The sequence below is a fragment of the Cataglyphis hispanica genome, chromosome 13, assembly GCF_021464435.1.
Source record: "Cataglyphis hispanica isolate Lineage 1 chromosome 13, ULB_Chis1_1.0, whole genome shotgun sequence".
Classification (NCBI taxonomy): Eukaryota; Metazoa; Arthropoda; class Insecta; order Hymenoptera; family Formicidae; genus Cataglyphis; species Cataglyphis hispanica.
In genome coordinates this window covers 1,042,323-1,062,048 of record NC_065966.1, presented here as the reverse complement: position 1 = coordinate 1,062,048, position 19,726 = coordinate 1,042,323, and the positions used below count along the sequence as shown (strand labels likewise).

Below are 19,726 nucleotides of genomic sequence, written 5' to 3'. Positions count from 1 at the left end.
AAATTTTCTAGAAAATTTATCGACTTGCTAGTCCTAATCTGTTATTAGTCGTTATACGATCACAACCTATGTATAAATACGACTGCGCAATGACAAACAAGAAATATTATTTCTATCGACATTTTGGATCGAGGAGATTTAACTATGACTTGTAATTAATAATCTTACAATTAGACTAAAGACACAATGTGAAATATTTTTAAATGTTAGATATATACCATAAAATATACCATTCCATTGATGGGTTAATTACACTTTTATACTCGGTTATGTAATGCCATTGGACAATAATACTACAACGCGGGTGAGAATCGTTCTTTCAAAATATATAATTCGAAACAACTAATACTTTGAATGAACATAGTTCTATTAAATACAGACAACATTATTTTTTGGAAATATTTCTGTGATTATCATATAAAATATATGATGCATCACCTATTATCTGTTCGTTTTTGTTATGATATTCTGTAGCTATCTATAAGTTTTATTTCCTACAGACGAGAAAAGTATCATTTAATGTGAAAGGAAAATCAACTATTCAAGGTAGCATTCCAGAGGAAAATCAATTTTTGACAATAGCAGCTGCTTTGCCAATTTTACCAGGTGCACCAATACCTCCCAAGTTATCAAAACGTTCTTATAATTCACTTAGGTAATTAAGGACAGCAAAAGCAGTCAATTTCATTTAATGGAAATTAATTCTAAAGCATTGTAAATTTAATTTAAAACATTCCTATTTTTATATGGTTAAAATTATTGGTTTGACAGTTCTACTGGAACTCAATTTGAGATTGAACATGGAGAAACTGAAGGGTGCGATGTGGTTACATTACAATGGACAAGAGAAGCAAGAACAATTGTGGCATCAAGAACTCCTGCCGAAAGAGAAAAGAACCCTGACAGAATATGTCTCGATAGGCGAGGTTTGACAACATTTCCTAATGTGATTGGGGAGCCAAAATTGCGATTAATGTCCCTTCAGCATAATCTTTTGACTAAGATTGAAAGTTCTAATTTCTCTCAATTGACAAAGCTTGTATTTCTTGATTTATATGATAATCAAATTGAAAAAGTATGCAATCTGGGGCTTTTAGAAAATCTACGAGTGCTTTTAATAGGGAAAAATAGAATCAGAAAAATTGAAGGTTTAAAACAACTTTTCAAACTAGAAGTCTTAGATTTGCATGGCAATCAAATCCAACAAATAACTGGCCTAGAGGATTTATTATTGTTAAAAGTACTCAATTTAGCAGGGAATAATATTAAAATCATAGGTTGCAATGACTTTCAAGGCTTAACTGCATTAAAAGAGCTGAATCTACGACGGAATAAATTAAAAAAATTATTAGGATTTGGTCAAACACCACAATTACAAAAATTATATTTAAGCAACAATGATATTCATAAGTAAGTAACATTAAAGATAATTATGTATTTAATTAGTAACAAAAGTTTTATTTAATTTAGTTTTACATATATTTATGCTTATAAATTTTATTTTTGTATATTAGTTTTAAACACATATAAATTTAATATATATTATACGAGAAAGGCTTTGTTTCCATATTATTCTTTCAACATGTTCCATTTTTTGCACAACTAAATTAAAAAATAAAGAAAAAACATTAAAAATATTATAAAATAAATTCCCGAAAAAATTATCCAAACTATATTCTATATGTTCCATGCAATTTTTTTAAATCCAAGGGATATATTTAGATGTTTTATTTCTACAATAGTATATGTATAATACTACTAGTATATGTATAATACTACTAGATTGTTTTAATGTTTTAGAATTGAAGATATGTGTAGTCTTGCAAAAGCTTTGCAAATTAAAGAAATAACCATTGATGGCAATCCAGTAACTTTAAATACTGATTATATCTCTTTCCTTGTATCATATTTGCCAAATCTACAACTTTTATCAACAATGCAAATTAGTGAACAAATTCGGAGAACAGCAATGGCTTGGAGATTCTCTAAAGAGCAATCTAATTCAGCGTTTCTTGATCTTAGTGCACAGGTTTGCATGAATGTACGTAGAGAAGAAGTGATATCAAATGCTAAAACGAATTGGGAATTTCTTAGATCTAGAACCAAAGTTTCTCTTAATAATTCCAATAAAACAGCAAATACAAGCAACAATGTTAACGTATTACATATGCAAAACTCTAATAAATTTCATACTGTAAATCCAAAGAATTTAGATAAAGCTAAAATGAAAGGCTTTGGTAGTCTAACATCAATAAATGAAAATGTGGAAGCAAAAAAGATTCATATAAAAAAGAGAAGCAATTCCAGCGATAACTTGTTTAAATTAGAGGATACATCTAAATCATATCCTTTAGAATTTAAACTTCCACCCATATTAGGTTCGATAGTAGATAGTTTAACTAGTAATAAATTCGAGGATAGATTGTCTAAGAATGATAAAGAAAATATACGTAAAACAAAAATGCTTGGTGACATTGAGAACACATCGGATAGCGAATCAGACAGTTTAGAAAGTCATGAAAGTTTAAAAAGTGGTTTAAGAAGTCACTTGTTTACTCCAAACAATTATGGTTCGTCTATAGATTATGACAAATCTACTGTTTGTAAAAAGCTCACTTTAGCAAAAGATATCTCTTTGGTTACTGCAGAAAATTTCAATGATAAAGATAATGAAAATCATGCACATGATAAGACAAATAAAAAATCTTTCAAATGCAATGTAATGAATGAAAATAAAAGTGTAAATAACAGATTGGTTCAAAATATAAAAGTATTTAATAATCAAGATGGGCAAAGCGATTGCCAATCGAAATCAACCATAAGTTCTTCTGGATATTGCTCCTTAAGTTCAAAGACTAGTAGTTTAGATAGTTGTAAGTCATTGCTAAGTGATTCTAGCACTTCATCGATTCCTAAGAATACAGTTCACAAATCTCACGAATTCGATAAAGATAAAAGTAGTAGAATTAAAAGTGCTCAAGCAAAAAAAGTAGTATATTACAAAAGCAATAGAGCTGCGACAGCTAGAGCAAAATTTAGAGCCCTTGCTCCTCCGAGTCCACCTCCTCAACAAGTACCACCTAAAGAGAGGGAACAGGGTAGGTTAAGGCGATTTTTTCAATTTTTCTCAAAAATATATATTTCTTTAAAATGTAATATTACATAGAATATTTTTTAGGCGGAGATTACTTAATAGAAATTGTCGGTCGATGCTTGAACATTTATGGTCAAGGTGCTTTACGCTTTATAGATAAGACTTGGGACGTGTCAAAGGCTCAGGATGTCAATGTTGTAAAATTTAATTATGTACAATTTAACGACGTGGCAAAAATTTTAAGCAAATTAAAAAACAGATTTCCTCATGCAGAACATTTCACCTTTAAAGAAACTAATATTAGTCTTCTTGGTCAATTCAATGCTTTAGCTGAGGTACAGGGATTGACCAGTATACAGATAGATACAGGCAATCCTGTTATATCTAAGGATTGGAAAATGTATGCTATATTCCGATTAGCTCATTGGGGACTTGCAATAATCAACGGCAAAGAGGTATAATATATATATATATATATATATATATATATATATATATATATATATATATATGCATATTATTTTTATCTGAAATTAAAATTTAATATTTTTATAGATTACAACTGAAGAGATTGAACGTGCAAATCAAGAATATGCCGGTCTTATAGATATAGTAATGTGTTCACTGCCAGATTCTTTATTACAACCTTTATTACAAAGACTTCATCTAGAAAAAGTGCAAAGGCAAAATGGACAACAGATTACTGCCAAACAATTTCTGTTCAACTGTGACCCAGCATTTAGAAGTGTTGTTGCCAAGGAAGCATTACAATGGAGAAAAGGAAGTGTAACACAGGTAAGAAAAATATGTTACTTTATACTTTACATATTATAAGATTTTTTTATATTTAACTTCTTTATATTAAACTTTACAAGTTAAAATATAATATTTGTACATAATAATAATATTAACGCTTTAAGATTAGAGTATTTTTACAATATATTTATAGGAAGATCTTATCTGGAGACACAAAGGGAAAATGCATTTCCTAAATTTAATTAATCTTACTATAAATGCTATACAAAAATTACAGTTTCTAGAAAAGCAGTGGCCATGTGTTTTATATGAAATTATTTATAATACTTTATCTGACTTTTCTGAAATGGATGTATACATGAAACGTTGCAGCAAAACACTTGAAAGTAATAAGTAATATCATGTTTGTGCCTTAATATCTATTACGATATTGCGTAATTTATAATTTTTAATGGACGATACGCAGAATCATTAATGCTCAGTTTGGCCATATTAAAAAGATATGGAACGTACATATACAGCAGACAAATTTGTGTTGTTATTGCTATGAATATATTCAATATGTTTGCTAGAATGGGTATTTATGTATAAAACAATAAATTCTATTTAAGTATTGTTAAAATTTTTTTCTATATATATGTAGCCAATAAAAAAAATATTATTATAATATGCTAAAGAATTGATTATGCAGCATACATACGATTGTACATACGATTTGCACAATGTGCAAATTATTTAATAGCACAATTGTTTGACCTGTATATATGTATTTTTATCATCATGATTAACTGTTTGAGTACCAACAAATATTACTTCTTGAATTTTATTTAAATTTAATTATTATTCAGTATTATACAGTTTGTTGTCTTAAATGCATATATTTTATTAACAGCTATTTTCAATGTCCGATAGTCGCATTTTGTTGTCGTGTACAGAATGCTATTCTCAGATTAAATTAAATTATTCGAAAACCTATTAGCTCCTTCATATTACTCAAACAGTTAAAATGTACGGATATCGGAATATCATTTTGTACCGATAATAGATTCGACACTGAACGAAATTGGTGCTTTCTTTTCTAAACAAGATTCATTATTTGTAGTAGGACAGTTCTGCAAATCTCTCGTAGAAATAAAATTATTCAAGTCCCCATTCGCTATATACGATTGCGTTACCTCATTGAACCAGGGAATTGTTGGATATGCAGAATGGAAAGATTGTACTTTCAATGTGGGTTCAGCTTCTTGTTTTTGATCGCATCCGAGAGAGGATAAAGTCAACAAACGCGGATGTGTTGATACTGAAATGTGCAAACAATCTTTTGTAAGTAATTATAAAGATATTTTAAAATGTGTCTATCGATAATGCAAATATCAAAGTGAAAATATTAAATCTCTGTATATATAATCGAGCTTTTTATTAAATTTTTCAATATAAAATTTGATCGAGTTTGTCAGATAATTTTTAATCTTGAGAGCAGTTTTATATATTTGAAATGTCGATGTGTATATATATCGATGCATATCGATATGTATATCGATTTAAATATTTGAAAAACTTATTTTCGGCGAAATAAAACGTACAGAATTTATTAAAATATCGATGGGAATGAGATGTCTATGGAAATATAAATACTCACACGCGCTAGGTAAATTATGTACGGCATTTAATCCGTAGAATCCCTGTGTCACACTGATACTCGTCTGCGTGAAATGTAAATGATGCCTTTGAAAATTCTTAGCTTTTCTACCAAGACAGGCAGCGTCTGGCTCGTCGTATTTTGCTTTAATATAATAAGGAGGATTTGCGGTGTCTGTTGATACCTTATTCACCGAAGATAGATGAAGATCACCTTGCGCTTGTTGTTGTCTACGTAAAGCAACTTGCGCTGCCATCACTCTTTGCCTTTCGACGACTAACAAACAACAGGGACATCGGCAATCCTTCCACGCGCAGGATCTCTTGTGACCCTTCAAACCGGATATTACACCATGGTTTCGACATCTCGCGCACTTTGGACTTCTTAAACGTTGCTCCATGTTCGAATTCGAGCGATGATTTGAAGTGCCTCCGCCAGTTTTCATTATGATTTTTATATTATCTCTCGAATGACATATATTTAATCGTTAGAATATATCAGTTCTGATTAAGAATTATTTAGCCAACAATTAATGAAGAATATTAAGTACAGATTTTGCGCTCGATTAATGCAATCAATGTTTTAAACATAATGTTCCACACTGTGCGCAATTGTGAAAAGATAATCCAGGATATCGTGCGCTTAGTTTAAAAAATTGATCCCTCTTCTGAGTAAGTTGTATTTGAAATATTCTACATGTTATCGATTTTATTCCTCTTATATACGATGATTTTTTAATCGATCGATTTTTTATCATTCCATAATTATTTTTTTTTATCGATCATGCCGGTTTTCAAATAGCACAATGAATTTGCACATATCGATTTTTGCGCGAATATTTGTATCTTTTCGAGATATTTTTGTATATTTATTTTATTAACGATCCTCGATTAGATCGCGACGAGACACATGATTTCTTGATTCAAGTTAATTGTAGTTTATTGTATCCGTTTAACTCTTCTCGGGTGAGTCGACTGAGTTACCGCGACGTCCTACTCTGGATGAGATATATACTTGTAAGAATATTTCTTGTATCTCTCCGTGAAGGAGGTGTGTTGTTTCATCTCCTCCTACTGATTCAAAATGTATTTTTAGCAAATCGACGTGTTTCCATTGGCTCGAAAGCTCAAGAAACCCCGCCGCTTTCGCTGACTGCGAACCAATGAACCACCATGTTTCTCTTCGTTTTCTTGTTATGAGTAACTCTACAAAAGAAAAATCCTTCGTACTAGCTTCTTTGATTAGAATCTGCGTGATGGAAACGTATCAATGATATACTAGATTTGAAGTCTGGCACGTGTACGTACATAAATTATATATACGTGAAGCAAAGTTGAAGAATTAATTATTTTTAAATTAAGAAATCATTAATTTTTCAAGTTTGTCATCTTTTACAATTGCTTGGAAGAAGCTACAATCACATCGATATTTTTTTTTATAATAACAATTTTTATATTTAATCCAAATTGCTAATTAATCTTATTCATATTTATATATTTATTATGTTATTAATTTATTCTTATTGATGACAAATATTTTTGTTTAATCTTGTTTAGAGAGAAAAATGACACGATTAAGATATAGCAACCCGATGCATATCCTTTTAGAAATAACGTAGAGTACACAGGATGTTAACCAGGTGGTTATCGAGGAAGACCCTGGTGGAAGTCGGCGGTGTCATTCATACATTAAGAAAACATACTCGAAACTAATATTAACTGTGTGTTGGCAACATCCGAGAGGATCGTATTAACGAGCTCTTAGAGTAAGATCACAGAAAGAATGCCATATGGTTGCAGCTGCTGGCGCACAACGTTGTTGGTAGAACGAGATTGTCTGTCTTCTATTTTTGCAGTGAACAACACGATGTGTGAATAAAAGAGAACGAAAGAGATTGCACTATTATTTTGATCGTGTATATGACAGCTAATTTTGCTGAGTGATGTAAACATCTTTTAGTGTAACTAAATTGTATTCTTTCTTTACAGAAATTTATTTGACTTTATCACTGAAAGAAAATGCAAATTGTTTTCCATAAAATTTCTAACTTTAGTTTGCTCAAAAATTTTAAAAGTTAAAATGTTATGTTATTTTTTTAAAATTAGTTGTCTTAGTTTTCAATTAATAATATTAATGCTTGATCATGTTGTTCTCAAATCTACTGTAAATTGAACGATATATAAGAAAACCTTCTAACATATTTTTTTATGTTATTTTTTTTTTTTTTTGTTCTAAAATCGTACAGTTAGACAGACATATTTAAATTTACATATGCCAGTAAGCACGCGTGACACGTGACCGAGGAATTCATCCTAATGAGCGTGGAACGAAGGGGTGTCATCTCGTGGACACTTTTTCCTTTTTCCTTCGCTCCTGGACAGTTCAGCCCGAGGGTGTTGTCAAGACGGCAAATATGTTGACAGGTCATTCAACATCTTTCTCGCTTTAGTCTCGCCTTAGAGATCACGAAGAAGCTCTGAGAGGCGATGTTACACCTCCAAATATTCAAATCGACACTTTTGTCTTACATGATTCCTTTGAAAAGACATTGAGTACGAAACAATTGATCGGAGTAAATGAGACAATTCGCTTTTAATATAAAAAATTTAATAGTTTTGTTGTCTTTCCTTTTTACAGTTAAAAAGCTGAGGATTATAAGGATACGACATGCTATGGCTTTGTACCAAATTTTCGTTAAGGAAACGTCGCTTACAAAATGTTTCGAAATGACACAGAAATGACACTAAATGTTACACAGAACTTATACATCCATATTGCAAAATACAGATCGAATAAATCGTGTCTACAGTCTACAAAAATAAATTTGTTATGAATAAATTAGATAGCGCGTGAAAATTTTACAAGATTTTTGACACACGCGTTTAGAGGCAAATTTATCATTTGTTTCCATATAGGCTTCCATTAACCGCTTTATATAACATGGTTGAAGCATGAAAAAGTAAAATATAGATAGCCTTGTCTAAATATTGAAAAATATGTCAAGTGAATCGAGCTATTGACTCAATGATTCGAAATATTCGCGATGCCACACTGCACGACCAATTTTGCTTGGTATCTTGGAAAATTCATTATCGGTTTTACAGCGATACTATTTCTTTACGTCGGCCTCTTGAAAGAAAAGTAAGCTTCTTTAACATATGGGGCCGGACAAAACCAAAACGACGAATAATGATGTCAGAAATAATCCTGTTTTTGTCCGACAGTGAGAAAAGTTGTGTGTGCGGTGCCAGAATGAGAGAATTACTGAGGCAGGAAAGCGAAAAGTGAGTCACGCTAGTCATACACGCGCGTCTTCCTAAAGAGCTTTTATTTCAGTAAAACACTTCTTATGGAGTATGTATGTTTAGCGTATATCATGCAATTTAAAAAGCATGTAATAAGTATAAGCTTGCCGAAAAGTATCGAAAATCACATACTCGGCAATGATATCACGAGACGATGAACGCTTCGTATGACTATTGATACCATAATTAGGATATTATCAAAATTAATAATATACAATTAATAATTTCTATGTATTAGACGACCGGACAGATGTAGATGTGCAAAAGGGTAAGTCAATAAAATTCCTCAGCACTTAAATTTAAAAATATTATTCTTTCGTCTCTATAAAATATTAACATTAAAGACATAAAGATAAAAGCACAAAAGTATGTCAAAGTCAAATACTTGTAATCAATTGCATAAATTTTTTAATATACATATTTAATTTTTAAGAATTCCTCTATTATTATATCATTTTTTTTTACTTTTAAAAATGTTCCATATTTTGCAAATTAAACTAGAAAATAAAGTCGTAATTATTAAAACAACACTGTCATTTATGCTTTTGTGTACAGAATGCGAAATATACGTTATGCATGTGGATGCAACAAACCAATACAATTGTAAGTTTTTGTTACTCTTTATGTTAATTTGCATTAAACATAGGGATTAATATGTTTATAAATGTTTTAATGTGTAGAACATTCTTAATCATATTATATTATATATTATTTGGCGTGAATAATTACATTGATTATATAAATTTTATAATTTTTTAATAGGGCGCAGGAGGATGATTGTAGAGCACGGGTGATTACAAATGAATATAAGGATTATTGTGCGAGATGCTGCATCAGAAGAAATTCGAACTAAGAAACGGATAAAGGTAACGACCGCCTTTTGCAATGTGTGTTATTGTACGATCTCTCGTCTAAAACAGGTAATAATTTGTCCTTTTATTTTCTAGCGGAACACTTTTACTTAATCACCTCATTTAACTATCGTTAAAGCGTCAAAGAATAAACGTAGGAAATTATACGAAAACAAAATACAAAATTATTTACAATTGAAAATTTTATTTATGTATTTTCTATTTTGTTAATTATAAGGAAATGTTGCACACTGGTCATATATAGATCTGATTTTGAAAAATGTAAAAAAAGATACAATTGTATCCTAAACAAATATTTTAAAGTTATATATGCGAATTTGCTTTTAAAAGTAAGAGTCGCATTATTATCATAGCCAAAGAAAGAGATAAAGAGATATATATATATATATATAGATAGAAAAAGAGCTTCAGCCATGTACATTTCAATTAGAGCAATCTGCTTATATGTATCGATGATTTGTGGATTGTGTTGCCATTACGTATATTGCCATCATGCGTATCATGCCATTAAGCGCGATAGACAACAGTTACTCTCCATGTATAATTGGCAACAGGCGAGTTAGAGATTCTATGAATAAATTCGACATACTGCAAGAGTGACACGCCCGGTCGCACGCTCCGAAAATCTGAAACTCGATTAATACGCGTCCCATCTGTAGGTGAAGAGTCTATAAGTAGATCTTGCGCGGGCAGAACGTCAGTCATATTCATATATTATTTATACTGACCTGACTAGAGACACCTCTCGTTGCTAACGAGATGGATGCTTGGCCTAACCGATGCGTGTGTAATATATATTTTCAATCCCAATCAATCAGAAGATTCTTTTGACAGGTCTTATATTTATATATTCATTGAATAAAAGAAAATATAAAGTAAAATTTAAAAAAATACGCGTTCGCATTAATTAATTTGTTTCTTAATAGGAATATTCATTTTATATTATCGTAAATATTTCACATAGAGGGTACCTTCCTTTTTATTTGTTTTTTTGCAATCAAAAGTTATTTTTTTAAAGTAATCTAATGACTCTTGGAATAAAAAAAATCTATGAAAGAATAATAAGGAGATAAAATTAAAGATAAAATCAAATATCGATGATGAAAGTATATCTCTCGCTCGTAACTTTACGTATTTCCGATGTATGCATATCTCGAATCTTTCCGCGATCTTTCCGCGCTAATCTACGTGAGATCTCTCTGAATGGCAGGCTTTGTGAGAGGAACGTCGCAGCTGCGTCTCTTTCGCTTCGTATTTTGCGCGCATTCCGATGAAATAAAACAAGATGGGTAAGGGTGGCAGTCCGAGTCAAGAAGAAATATTTCGAAACGGGAAGATGTTAAATGAGCGAACTGTCCGACTGTCACTCCGCCTAGTACCTAGTTTCTCAGTGCTTCACGAAAATGTGAGTTGAAACGATTCCATGAATACATCGTAGATTTCTGTCGAAAATACACATGTAACATTTCTTCGTATTATGAAACTTTTCTTCGATATATTTATTTTTACGTATATTTTAGGTACATTTAATACATTTAATTAATTAGATAATTTGTAATATCACATATTTGACCATTTCGGAAGCATTCCTCGATCCATTTACATTTAACGATTTTTGCAGACCCTAGGTCATGTTTCAAATTTCCCATAGTATTATCTGTTTCGTTATCTTCTACAAAGACATGCGTAACAGAATTATCGATACCATCTTTAATTGTACCTGACATGAAACGGAATTTAAATTTAGCGCAACACGATTGGTTTTCGAAAAATCCAATTATATCTCTAAACAGTGAATAAGGCGACACATTCCCATTGAATAATTTCTTGTCCATTTCTTTTTCCTGCTCAACGCTAAATTGATTCGTAAGCTGAAAATGATTTATGCAAAATTAGATTGGGGCGATATAAAATTATTTTTAATGACAAATACTTTAGAAAATTACCGGTTTCCCAATCTTGTCGAAAGAACGCCTCAGAGTCTCTTCGTCCGCATCCACAATAAAATTATCATAATATTCATCATAGTTCTCCGCAAGTCGACGCTTTGTTATATCTCGACTGCATAATAATTCCCACGGTAAAAAATCACCTAATGAGATCACGCAATCGGATTGATTGGTAACGCGTTTAAACCAGTCTAAAGTAACAACGTCGTATTTTCCACTATTTACCATTTCTTTCCCTCGTATCTGAAAAGAATAGTTTGTGCGTAACTTGTCTTAATTTACCATGAGATATTATTCAAATCTAAGATGCGCGATAATAACAACTTACCGTTCTGTCATTGCCTACTATCACGCAAAAAGTTGTATTCATCGGATTCTGAACAATTCTAGCGCTGTGTTGCTGCAGTATTTTCTCAATTTCCTCCTTTGCCAATTCATCAGTACCATTTATTACACAAATTTCCTTTTCATCTAATAGTCGCGTAAGCGGTGTTATTCGCTCTTTATATACATTAGACTCAATTGGTTTATTTCGACTTATTGTCTTTGGTAATTTAGGTACTGGTGCCTCGTCTACATCATGCAAAGTAGCTTCTCGCTTGGTTAATTTTTGGATCATTTCCTTATTCTATAATAATCGAATTAAATTGTTATAAATTGTAAATAATAACAGTCGCTTTTGCGTATAATTATCCGGTAATGTATACGTACTTTGACTAACGACAAAAGTTCGGAACTAGTGCATGGATTGTACCATGGTTTATCCATTCTGATATTTACAACTCTAGGAAATCGTAAACTGTATCCAATGGGAGATTCACTACTGCGTATCATTTCGGTTGCTCGTATTGTCAGAATTATAGAATATTCCGGACGGATCCATACATCCGGCTGTTTTCCCTATAGGGAATATAATTTAAATAAAATGTGTATGTGTTATAGAAGTAAACACTGTAAAGTGTAACGATCGAGAAATATAGAATAATTCAAAGTGAATGTATTGAATAATATAAAATTATATATATACATATATATATATATATATATATATATATATATATATATATAATTAATTTACCTTAAAGCTCTTGATATTTACAGGACATTCTTTAATCCAATGTGGTTCAAATTTTGTTTGAAGAGTACGCAACATTTGATCCCCTATTCCACTGCTTACGGATGCTATAGCGAAAAAACGCGATGGGTATTCTTCTCTATTATTTGTTGGAGCAGCAACGCCTATCACAAAGCTTTTAATTATTCCGGTATATTTGCCCTCTCCGTAGTAACCGCCAAGTATAATCAGGTCTATATCTTGTACCAAATTATCAGAATACTGTAAAAAGAAGTAATGTTTTACTTTTAAATTTTATCTCTTTATGTATATTATACATCGATTATAAAATTGCACTTGATTCTTTCTTCATGAGAAGAATTAGATAAAAAGACGTTACATGTACCACAAAAATTTTCAATGTTTTAATTTCTAAACATACAACTCTTTAAAAATATTAAATTTCTTCTAAAATATTTGTGTAATGATTAAAACTGATATGTTTTACCTCTGCTTTAATCTTATAACAACCGCCTCCATCTCGAACATTCGGTTTATATTTCATATCGTGTTTCTTTATAACAAGTCCTTCTTCGTTATTACGGAGGCATTCGTTGAATGCTTTTATCAATTCCTCCCTTGCACAGGAAAATATATAATAATTATTTAATTTTTATCTCTTTTTCTTTGTTGAAAAAAGTAAAATAAAAAACTAAAAGCTATTTATTATATTAACTTAGTTCATATAAAGATACGTTTTCTTGGAAAAAAATAACTTTATAGCTACGGAAAGATTTTAATTAAGAAATAAAACTACTTAATTTATAAATATAATTTTCAAACATTACACTTACGTGTGATGTAAAATGATATCCTACCTATTCGAAATTAAAGAAGATCGACATATATATAAAGAACCTTCTTCTTCGGTGAATATATCATTGAGCAGTTTTAGTCGATCTTTATAAGGTATATCAACAAGTAAAGTGTCATTATGCAAAATAATATCGAATGCAATGAAACACGGTTGATGGCGACTGTTCACCGACAAATTCTTGACATCGAAATTCATACCTTTCGTGCCAAATATTCCTTTCTTTATGCCAACCCATTAATTCTCCGTCCAATATAAAAGAATGACAATTCGGATTTAAACGTCGCTTAAACACACTGGTCAAGAAACCTATACGCGAATATCAAAAATTATTATTTTTAGAGAAATAAATTTTACATATGTATATTATACATATAAAATATTTTTATTGTTCGTACGTTCTGTCTGATAAAGCGATTCAAGGAAATTACATGAAAAGCTCATGTTCAACTTATTTTTAACATTTGATTTGTCATACCCGAAGATTCGGTTTCTCCGTATCCAGATTTTTTTGTAATATCGTATCCTCTACGCGTAAAATATTTGAATTTTCCATCTTTCATATGAAGTTGCGACCTCTCACCATCGTATTTAGTTTGTACATAGTACAAGTCATTATCCCGAAATAGCTTTTCGATATTCTCGATGTCACATCTCTCTAGGAGCATCGGTTTGAAATGCGAAAATATTTGTATGCCGCATTTTATTTTCGTCTTAGGATCATGCAACTGGTTACAAATCTCACGCAAATCATTCGTCACGAGAAACTTTTCATTCGCATCCTCATGATAAACTTGAAAAGAACAAATCGATTAATCTTTATTGCGACATATTTTGTGTTACTGACAAAAGAAATTACGAACTGTCCAATATCTTTTTTCTTCCTATGCCAAGTCGTAGATCCTTAACTATAATTCGTGTTACCCATTTCATTTCGAAACCCGTGATTTGTCGAAAAAGTACTCTAAACGTTTCAATTTTGTCTTGCATTGTTGCTTCTTTCTTCGATATATCATCGAGAAATAAATTCATTCGTGCAATTGTGAAGCCAGTACTTGTTTTGAGAAATCTTTTATTTAAAACCCAATAAGCTCGGTCAGCAAAATCATTTCCTACGAATTTGCTTGTAGGTTCTCTAAAATATAACATCTTTATATTGTTAACAAAATTAAAAAAAAGATTAAAATTTTTTTACATATATATATATATATATATATATATATATATATATATATGCGTGTATATGTTACTAATACTTGTTCACGTAATATATTTTACTCTAAATTCGAGCGTTACTTCCGACATATTTAGCAACGCGCAATTTATTTAATTGATCATCTGACACAGAGTCATACTGACCGGTAATTTGCTAATTTTTTATAATTGTCACTGTTTTTTATAAAACCATGTATGTCAGCGTAAAGTTTTGCCAATGAAGCAGCTTTCAGATTATGTGGTCCACGCTCTCGATCAAGATCAGGTAATATCAATCTTAATATTGGATACAGTGAAACATCCTACAGAGAAACAAAATTAAAATAAATCATTATAATTCTATCAAATTATTTTGAAAATATTTACAGTATAATCTTGAAAAGAAATATTCTCATGTACATCTATATAGTTATATTGAATCGTCAAAAATTATCAATACAAGTTTTAACAGTATTTCTCGACGCAATTAAAATATTTTCATTAGAATTTATTTATAATAATTTAAATTTCTTATAAATTCATATAAATAAATTCCTATATCACACTTATATTGTCTTCTCTTTATAACATATTATATAACGGCTTAATTACATACCGATTCGGGATATTCAGTTTTCAGTTTGTTGCTAATATTTCGACAACTGTCGATAAATATTTGCAAAATTTGCGCTTTCTTTTTTATTTCTTTCGCCTTGATAACATTTTCCAAAATATCACACAATTCCTTAAATTCAATTTTAGCATCTAAATTAGCAGCCATTATCCTAAAGAAAAATCTTTAAATCAGCTGGACTTTGATAGACCATATATATTTCAAGATTGCATGATAAAAAATTATTTTGTTACGTTATGATCACATGTAGCAATAACAAAAATATATATTGAAAAATATTGTAAATTAAAAAAAGATGGAAGATTTTAAGTGTGTTCTTTTCATATCATACAGTATATTATTAAATTTTAATCATAAATGTGTCAGATTTTTTATAATGTTAATTGTATTAGTAATAGGTAGAATTATAACAAGAGCATATATTTTAATTATAATAAGAGCATATACATACTATATAAATAGGTACATATTATATTAAGAAAGTACAAATTCTATTACATTTGGACGACAAATTTTTACATTTTTTATTCAAATTGTGATATAATTTTCAAGATACATTCTAGCAAGAAGATGGTTTTCAGATTGCAGATAGATAAGATGTAAATTGAAAGCTGCTTCTTTTTTTAAGTCCAAAAGATTTGCGTTCTGTTTGACTAAATCTCCCGGATCTTCTTCCAGGACCAACTTATAAAAGTGAATCGCAGATGGAAATAAACCAATTTGATGAAATGCTCGCGCCATGTTGTAATAGGTTTCCTGTTTACCATCTTTACCACGTAGTTGCATATATTTTTTGAAAAAGGCTAATGCTAAATAAAAAAGAAAATTTCTTTCAAAAAATATATATAATATAATATATATCATATTATATTATATTATAATATTATATTATATGTAATATTAATGTATATTCTAAACATTATTTTTAAAATCAATGTTTCTATCACATTAATTGGAATATTTTGATAGATTCTGTGTATATAATTTTAAATAATTTTGGTAATCTATTTTTCTATATTTGATATACATGCGTGCACATGTGTAATTTTTTACCTTGAATTACAAGTTGACTTTTCTTAGCTGACATTTTTTGACATGCCATTTGTAATTGTGTAACACCTATTAACAATGCTAACAATGCACTAGGTGTTACTTTAAAGAGAGAAATATAACCATTTAATGCATATTTGTATGTTCCTGAGACAAGACAATTATTCGCATGCATGATATGCAAATACGAAAATACATCTTCTCTTCCAAGTAATCGCATTATGAATCTGTTATGCCTCAAATCTTGGGCTCTCTGAATAATTATATTTAATAAATTCCACGAATTGGTTCTTTGACAGACACGTACGATGTCTCGCACGATATTATATCCATAAAACGAATCTTCATTATGTATACAAGAAATTAAACATAAGAAAATTAGATGGGAGTTCCTCTTTTTAAATCTCTTTGTTGTCAAAGCAGTAAAACATATTCTTTGAAGAAAACCAAACTTTTTTAATTTATATGCTAGCTTACACATTTGTAGGAAAAGTAGAAATTCATTTTTTTCATTCGGTTTTGTATTATCAGCAAATATTGGCGCGTTTTCATCTTCTAATGTTTCCCCAGATGCTAAGCGACGAAGTTTTAAGCTCTCAAGACGTTGCCGAACACCCGTTGGGCGTGCAAGTGCATTTAATTCAATTCTTCTTCTTATATTAATACAATGCCTTGAAAGAAGTAACATCCCTGATGTAAAATATTCTTCATATCTCCCAACTTTATAAAGCAGTAATGTTCTTTGATAAATAACATCTGGATCTAATGTATCAGATTCAGGATCTTGATAGAGAACTTCTATTGCTTTATCATACTGTTCTGCTTCCTTGTAAAGTTTAGCTAGAGCTACTCTTGCGCCTAAATGCTGCGGTGACAATTTTCGCACAATTTCATAAGATTTTATGGCTTTATCTATGTCATTGCAACCAACCCAACATTCTGCATGTCTTAGCCAAACTGCAGCCAAACTAAAATTCGAACTTTCAACTAGTGGATCCAATAAAATTAATGCACGCTGAAATTCTTTCTTGTCCATTAATGCTTCTGCCAAATCCAAAAAGAGATCCCCAGAAATTTCTGGATTTTCATGTGTGTAAAAATTGGGTAAAAGTTCGTCAGCTAACTGAATATAACCCAATTCAATAAGAGTTATAAGAACTTTTGCTTTTAAGTCAACAACCACATTATCTGGTATATCACAAGATTCTATTTCGTCAATATTTTGATTTTTGGCTGGAGATGTAGCTTTTCTTTTCAAATTATTCAATTTTTCTTCCTCTTCAGTCTTTACACTATTAATTATTTTTTCTTGTTCTGTTTCTTTATTTTCCTTATATCGTATCTTAATATCTGTATATTTGACTAATATATCTAAACATTTATTGAATTGTTTCAGTACTATTAACAATTCAGTCATGATATTAACTTCTTCTAATGTAATGAGATTAGGACATTTAACAAAAATGGTCTCCATTGCTTCTAATGCTTGTTCATTGTTATTTTCTTGCATATGATGTTTGGCTAATATTTTTGCATATTTCAATATATATTCACCGTCGTCAGATTCCAATTGATGAATCAATCTTGTGTATCCTCGCAAATATGCTTTTTTATCTCCATTCTGTTCTTGGAGTTGTGCTCGTATCTCATATAAATTTATGTCCTTTGGACTTGCTTGAATCGCTTTAGAATAACATGTTATTGCTTGTTTTATATCATTACTATCTAGTGACATGTTAGCTAATCTTATCCATTGGTCAGCATCTTTAGGACTGAGATGTGCGGCAATTAGAGAAAATTGTAATGACTTTTCTGGTTGATCATTTTCATATATCATAGCTAATGTCTGAAACGGTTCTGGGGCACTTGGTACTTGTCTGAAGAGATAATCAGATCAAATATTTAATATTTTTAAATATTCTCATTTAATATTCTTAAATAATCTTTTGTAAACTTAGAAATGTATTATCAATATAATACAAATTATTGTCAATATAATATAGTAGAAACACTTGCCTAATAATTTCCATACATATTTTGGTTGCTAAGTCTACTTCTCCTTTAGCAAATCTTAAATTTGCTTCACCCATAAGTCCTTGTAAAACTGGTGGCAGAATACGTCTTTTCTTTCTCTGACGCACATTTGCTTTGCTTGTTTTTTGTTCTGTCTTTTGTACAATACGATCCATTTCAATATTCTTTCTGAAAATAGAATGGAATATAATTTTGGAATTCTATTGCAATATTTCTTTCAAGTCATACCTAGAGTTATCATTTTCTACTGTTTCCACATCTATATCCTGATCCATTCTCGATGAATATTCACTAAATGTTAACTCTCCATTTAAAAACTGTTTTGTCAATCGATCTTCCTCATCTGCAGTTAGTAACATATCCTGATCTTCTGTATCCATAATATCCTTGTTAGAACTACACGAAGGTGTATAATTTGGAATAACATCTTTAACTTCTTCTATTTGTAATGCTTTAGCTTCAACAAATTCATTGATATCCATATCCATTAAATTAATAGCGCTTTCATCCAATTCTTCGATTATCACTGGTGCTACAGTACTATCATCATTAATAACTATATTGTCATTGACAGTTGATTTTTCAAGTTCCACATCCATTGCTGCTTCTTCAACTATATCCATGTTGATAGTTGTTTTACTTGCATCACATTCCATTCTTATTCACTATCCCTGTGTTCTGATATTGTGTTCTGATTACTGCCAGTACTGAAAATCTATAATTTATGTAATGTACATTATAAATTTTCAGTACTGGCAATAATATCGAAACGCGAGGTATACGTTATTCACTGTATGTTTCATCAAACTTATGTGTTAAATTTAATATTGCATAAGTGTGTGTAAACTGTCAACTATATTTAACTGTAATGTTATTATTCATTTTGTTATTGCTACATGTGATGTATAATAGGATCAACGTAACAAATATGTGATGTAAAGGAATATATATTTTGCTACAATTTTTTTATACTTACCTTTTATACAATTGTTGTAAATTAATGAAATAAAGTATAAATAAAATTAATTAGTCAACAAATGTAAAAATGTAAAAACTCAAAATCGTTCAAATGTAACTTTTATATAAAACTTTTCCTTTTTTTTCCCTATTCACTGAATATTTGTGCTCGTGTCTCGTGTAGGAATATTTATCAACACAACTACTCTGATGAACATAGATTACAATAATAAATATTGCAAACTATTCGTAATTATTCGTCCCATTTGATTATGTTTAGAAGGCCAATCGTATCTTTCGGGCCTAGGGTAATC

The 19,726-nt window shown here is 30.3% G+C and overlaps 4 protein-coding genes across 9 annotated transcripts in view; 1 reads left to right on the top strand and 3 right to left on the bottom strand.

The window, feature by feature from the left end:
* Positions 1–34: 34 nt before the first annotated feature.
* LOC126854135 (leucine-rich repeat-containing protein 49) lies at positions 35–8,491 on the top strand. Of its 6 annotated transcripts, none has more exons than XR_007688066.1 (10): positions 35–304; positions 501–655; positions 772–1,410; positions 1,801–3,098; positions 3,179–3,549; positions 3,650–3,889; positions 6,585–6,788; positions 7,046–7,310; positions 7,768–8,041; positions 8,127–8,491. XR_007688066.1 is itself a non-coding variant. In XM_050600541.1 (7 exons), the coding sequence occupies exons 1-7, from the start codon at positions 275–277 to the stop codon at positions 4,953–4,955; spliced, it is 2,736 nt and encodes a 911-aa protein (XP_050456498.1). In that variant the 5' UTR covers positions 35–274; the 3' UTR covers positions 4,956–5,086. The 6 variants fall into 6 exon arrangements, 2 of the variants coding, with proteins under 2 accessions (XP_050456498.1, XP_050456497.1); XR_007688067.1 differs by having other exon boundaries at positions 7,768–7,912; positions 8,127–8,490; XR_007688068.1 differs by lacking the exons at positions 7,768–8,041; positions 8,127–8,491 and adding an exon at positions 7,345–7,666 and having other exon boundaries at positions 7,046–7,254.
* LOC126854178 (uncharacterized) lies at positions 4,661–6,539 on the bottom strand. Its single transcript, XM_050600623.1, has 2 exons — positions 5,490–6,539; positions 4,661–5,150 (listed from the first exon to the last, which is right to left on the bottom strand). Exons 1-2 carry the CDS (start codon positions 5,932–5,934, stop codon positions 4,876–4,878), a joined length of 720 nt encoding a protein of 239 aa, XP_050456580.1. The 5' UTR covers positions 5,935–6,539; the 3' UTR covers positions 4,661–4,875.
* A 2,640-nt stretch (positions 8,492–11,131) lies between the features above and the next one.
* LOC126854136 (DNA ligase 4) lies at positions 11,132–19,639 on the bottom strand. Its single transcript, XM_050600543.1, is given in 13 exon segments — positions 11,132–11,537; positions 11,613–11,858; positions 11,944–12,243; positions 12,327–12,515; positions 12,694–12,951; positions 13,178–13,307; positions 13,548–13,766; positions 13,768–13,852; positions 14,022–14,336; positions 14,407–14,678; positions 14,903–15,060; positions 15,354–15,522; positions 19,432–19,639. Coding segments are annotated over 12 exon segments (2,673 nt in total). The 5' UTR covers positions 15,519–15,522; positions 19,432–19,639; the 3' UTR covers positions 11,132–11,201.
* Positions 15,555–19,726, bottom strand: part of LOC126854141 (general transcription factor 3C polypeptide 3) — a 105,632-nt gene continuing 101,460 nt past the window's right edge. The window contains exons 2-4 of the mRNA XM_050600556.1: positions 18,438–18,619; positions 16,425–18,298; positions 15,555–16,180 (exon numbers count right to left, since the gene is read on the bottom strand). Coding sequence (XP_050456513.1) covers positions 15,900–16,180; positions 16,425–18,298; positions 18,438–18,610 — 2,328 coding nt within the window. The 5' untranslated portion in view covers positions 18,611–18,619 and the 3' untranslated portion in view covers positions 15,555–15,899. The remainder of the gene's footprint in view (positions 16,181–16,424; positions 18,299–18,437; positions 18,620–19,726) is intronic.

Bases quoted from the DNA above. Each gene is read 5' to 3' on its own strand.
- LOC126854178 (XM_050600623.1), bottom strand. From the start codon at position 5,934: ATGAAAACTGGCGGAGGCACTTCAAATCATCGCTCGAATTCGAACATG. The intron at 5,151-5,489 runs GTGAGTATTTAT...TGCACATTTCAG, and splicing joins ACATAATTTACCTAGCGCGT to TATCAACACATCCGCGTTTG.
- LOC126854135 (XM_050600540.1), top strand. From the start codon at position 275: ATGCCATTGGACAATAATACTACAACGCGG. The intron at 305-500 runs GTGAGAATCGTT...TATTTCCTACAG, and splicing joins ACAATAATACTACAACGCGG to ACGAGAAAAGTATCATTTAA. The intron at 1,411-1,800 runs GTAAGTAACATT...TTAATGTTTTAG, and splicing joins AGCAACAATGATATTCATAA to AATTGAAGATATGTGTAGTC.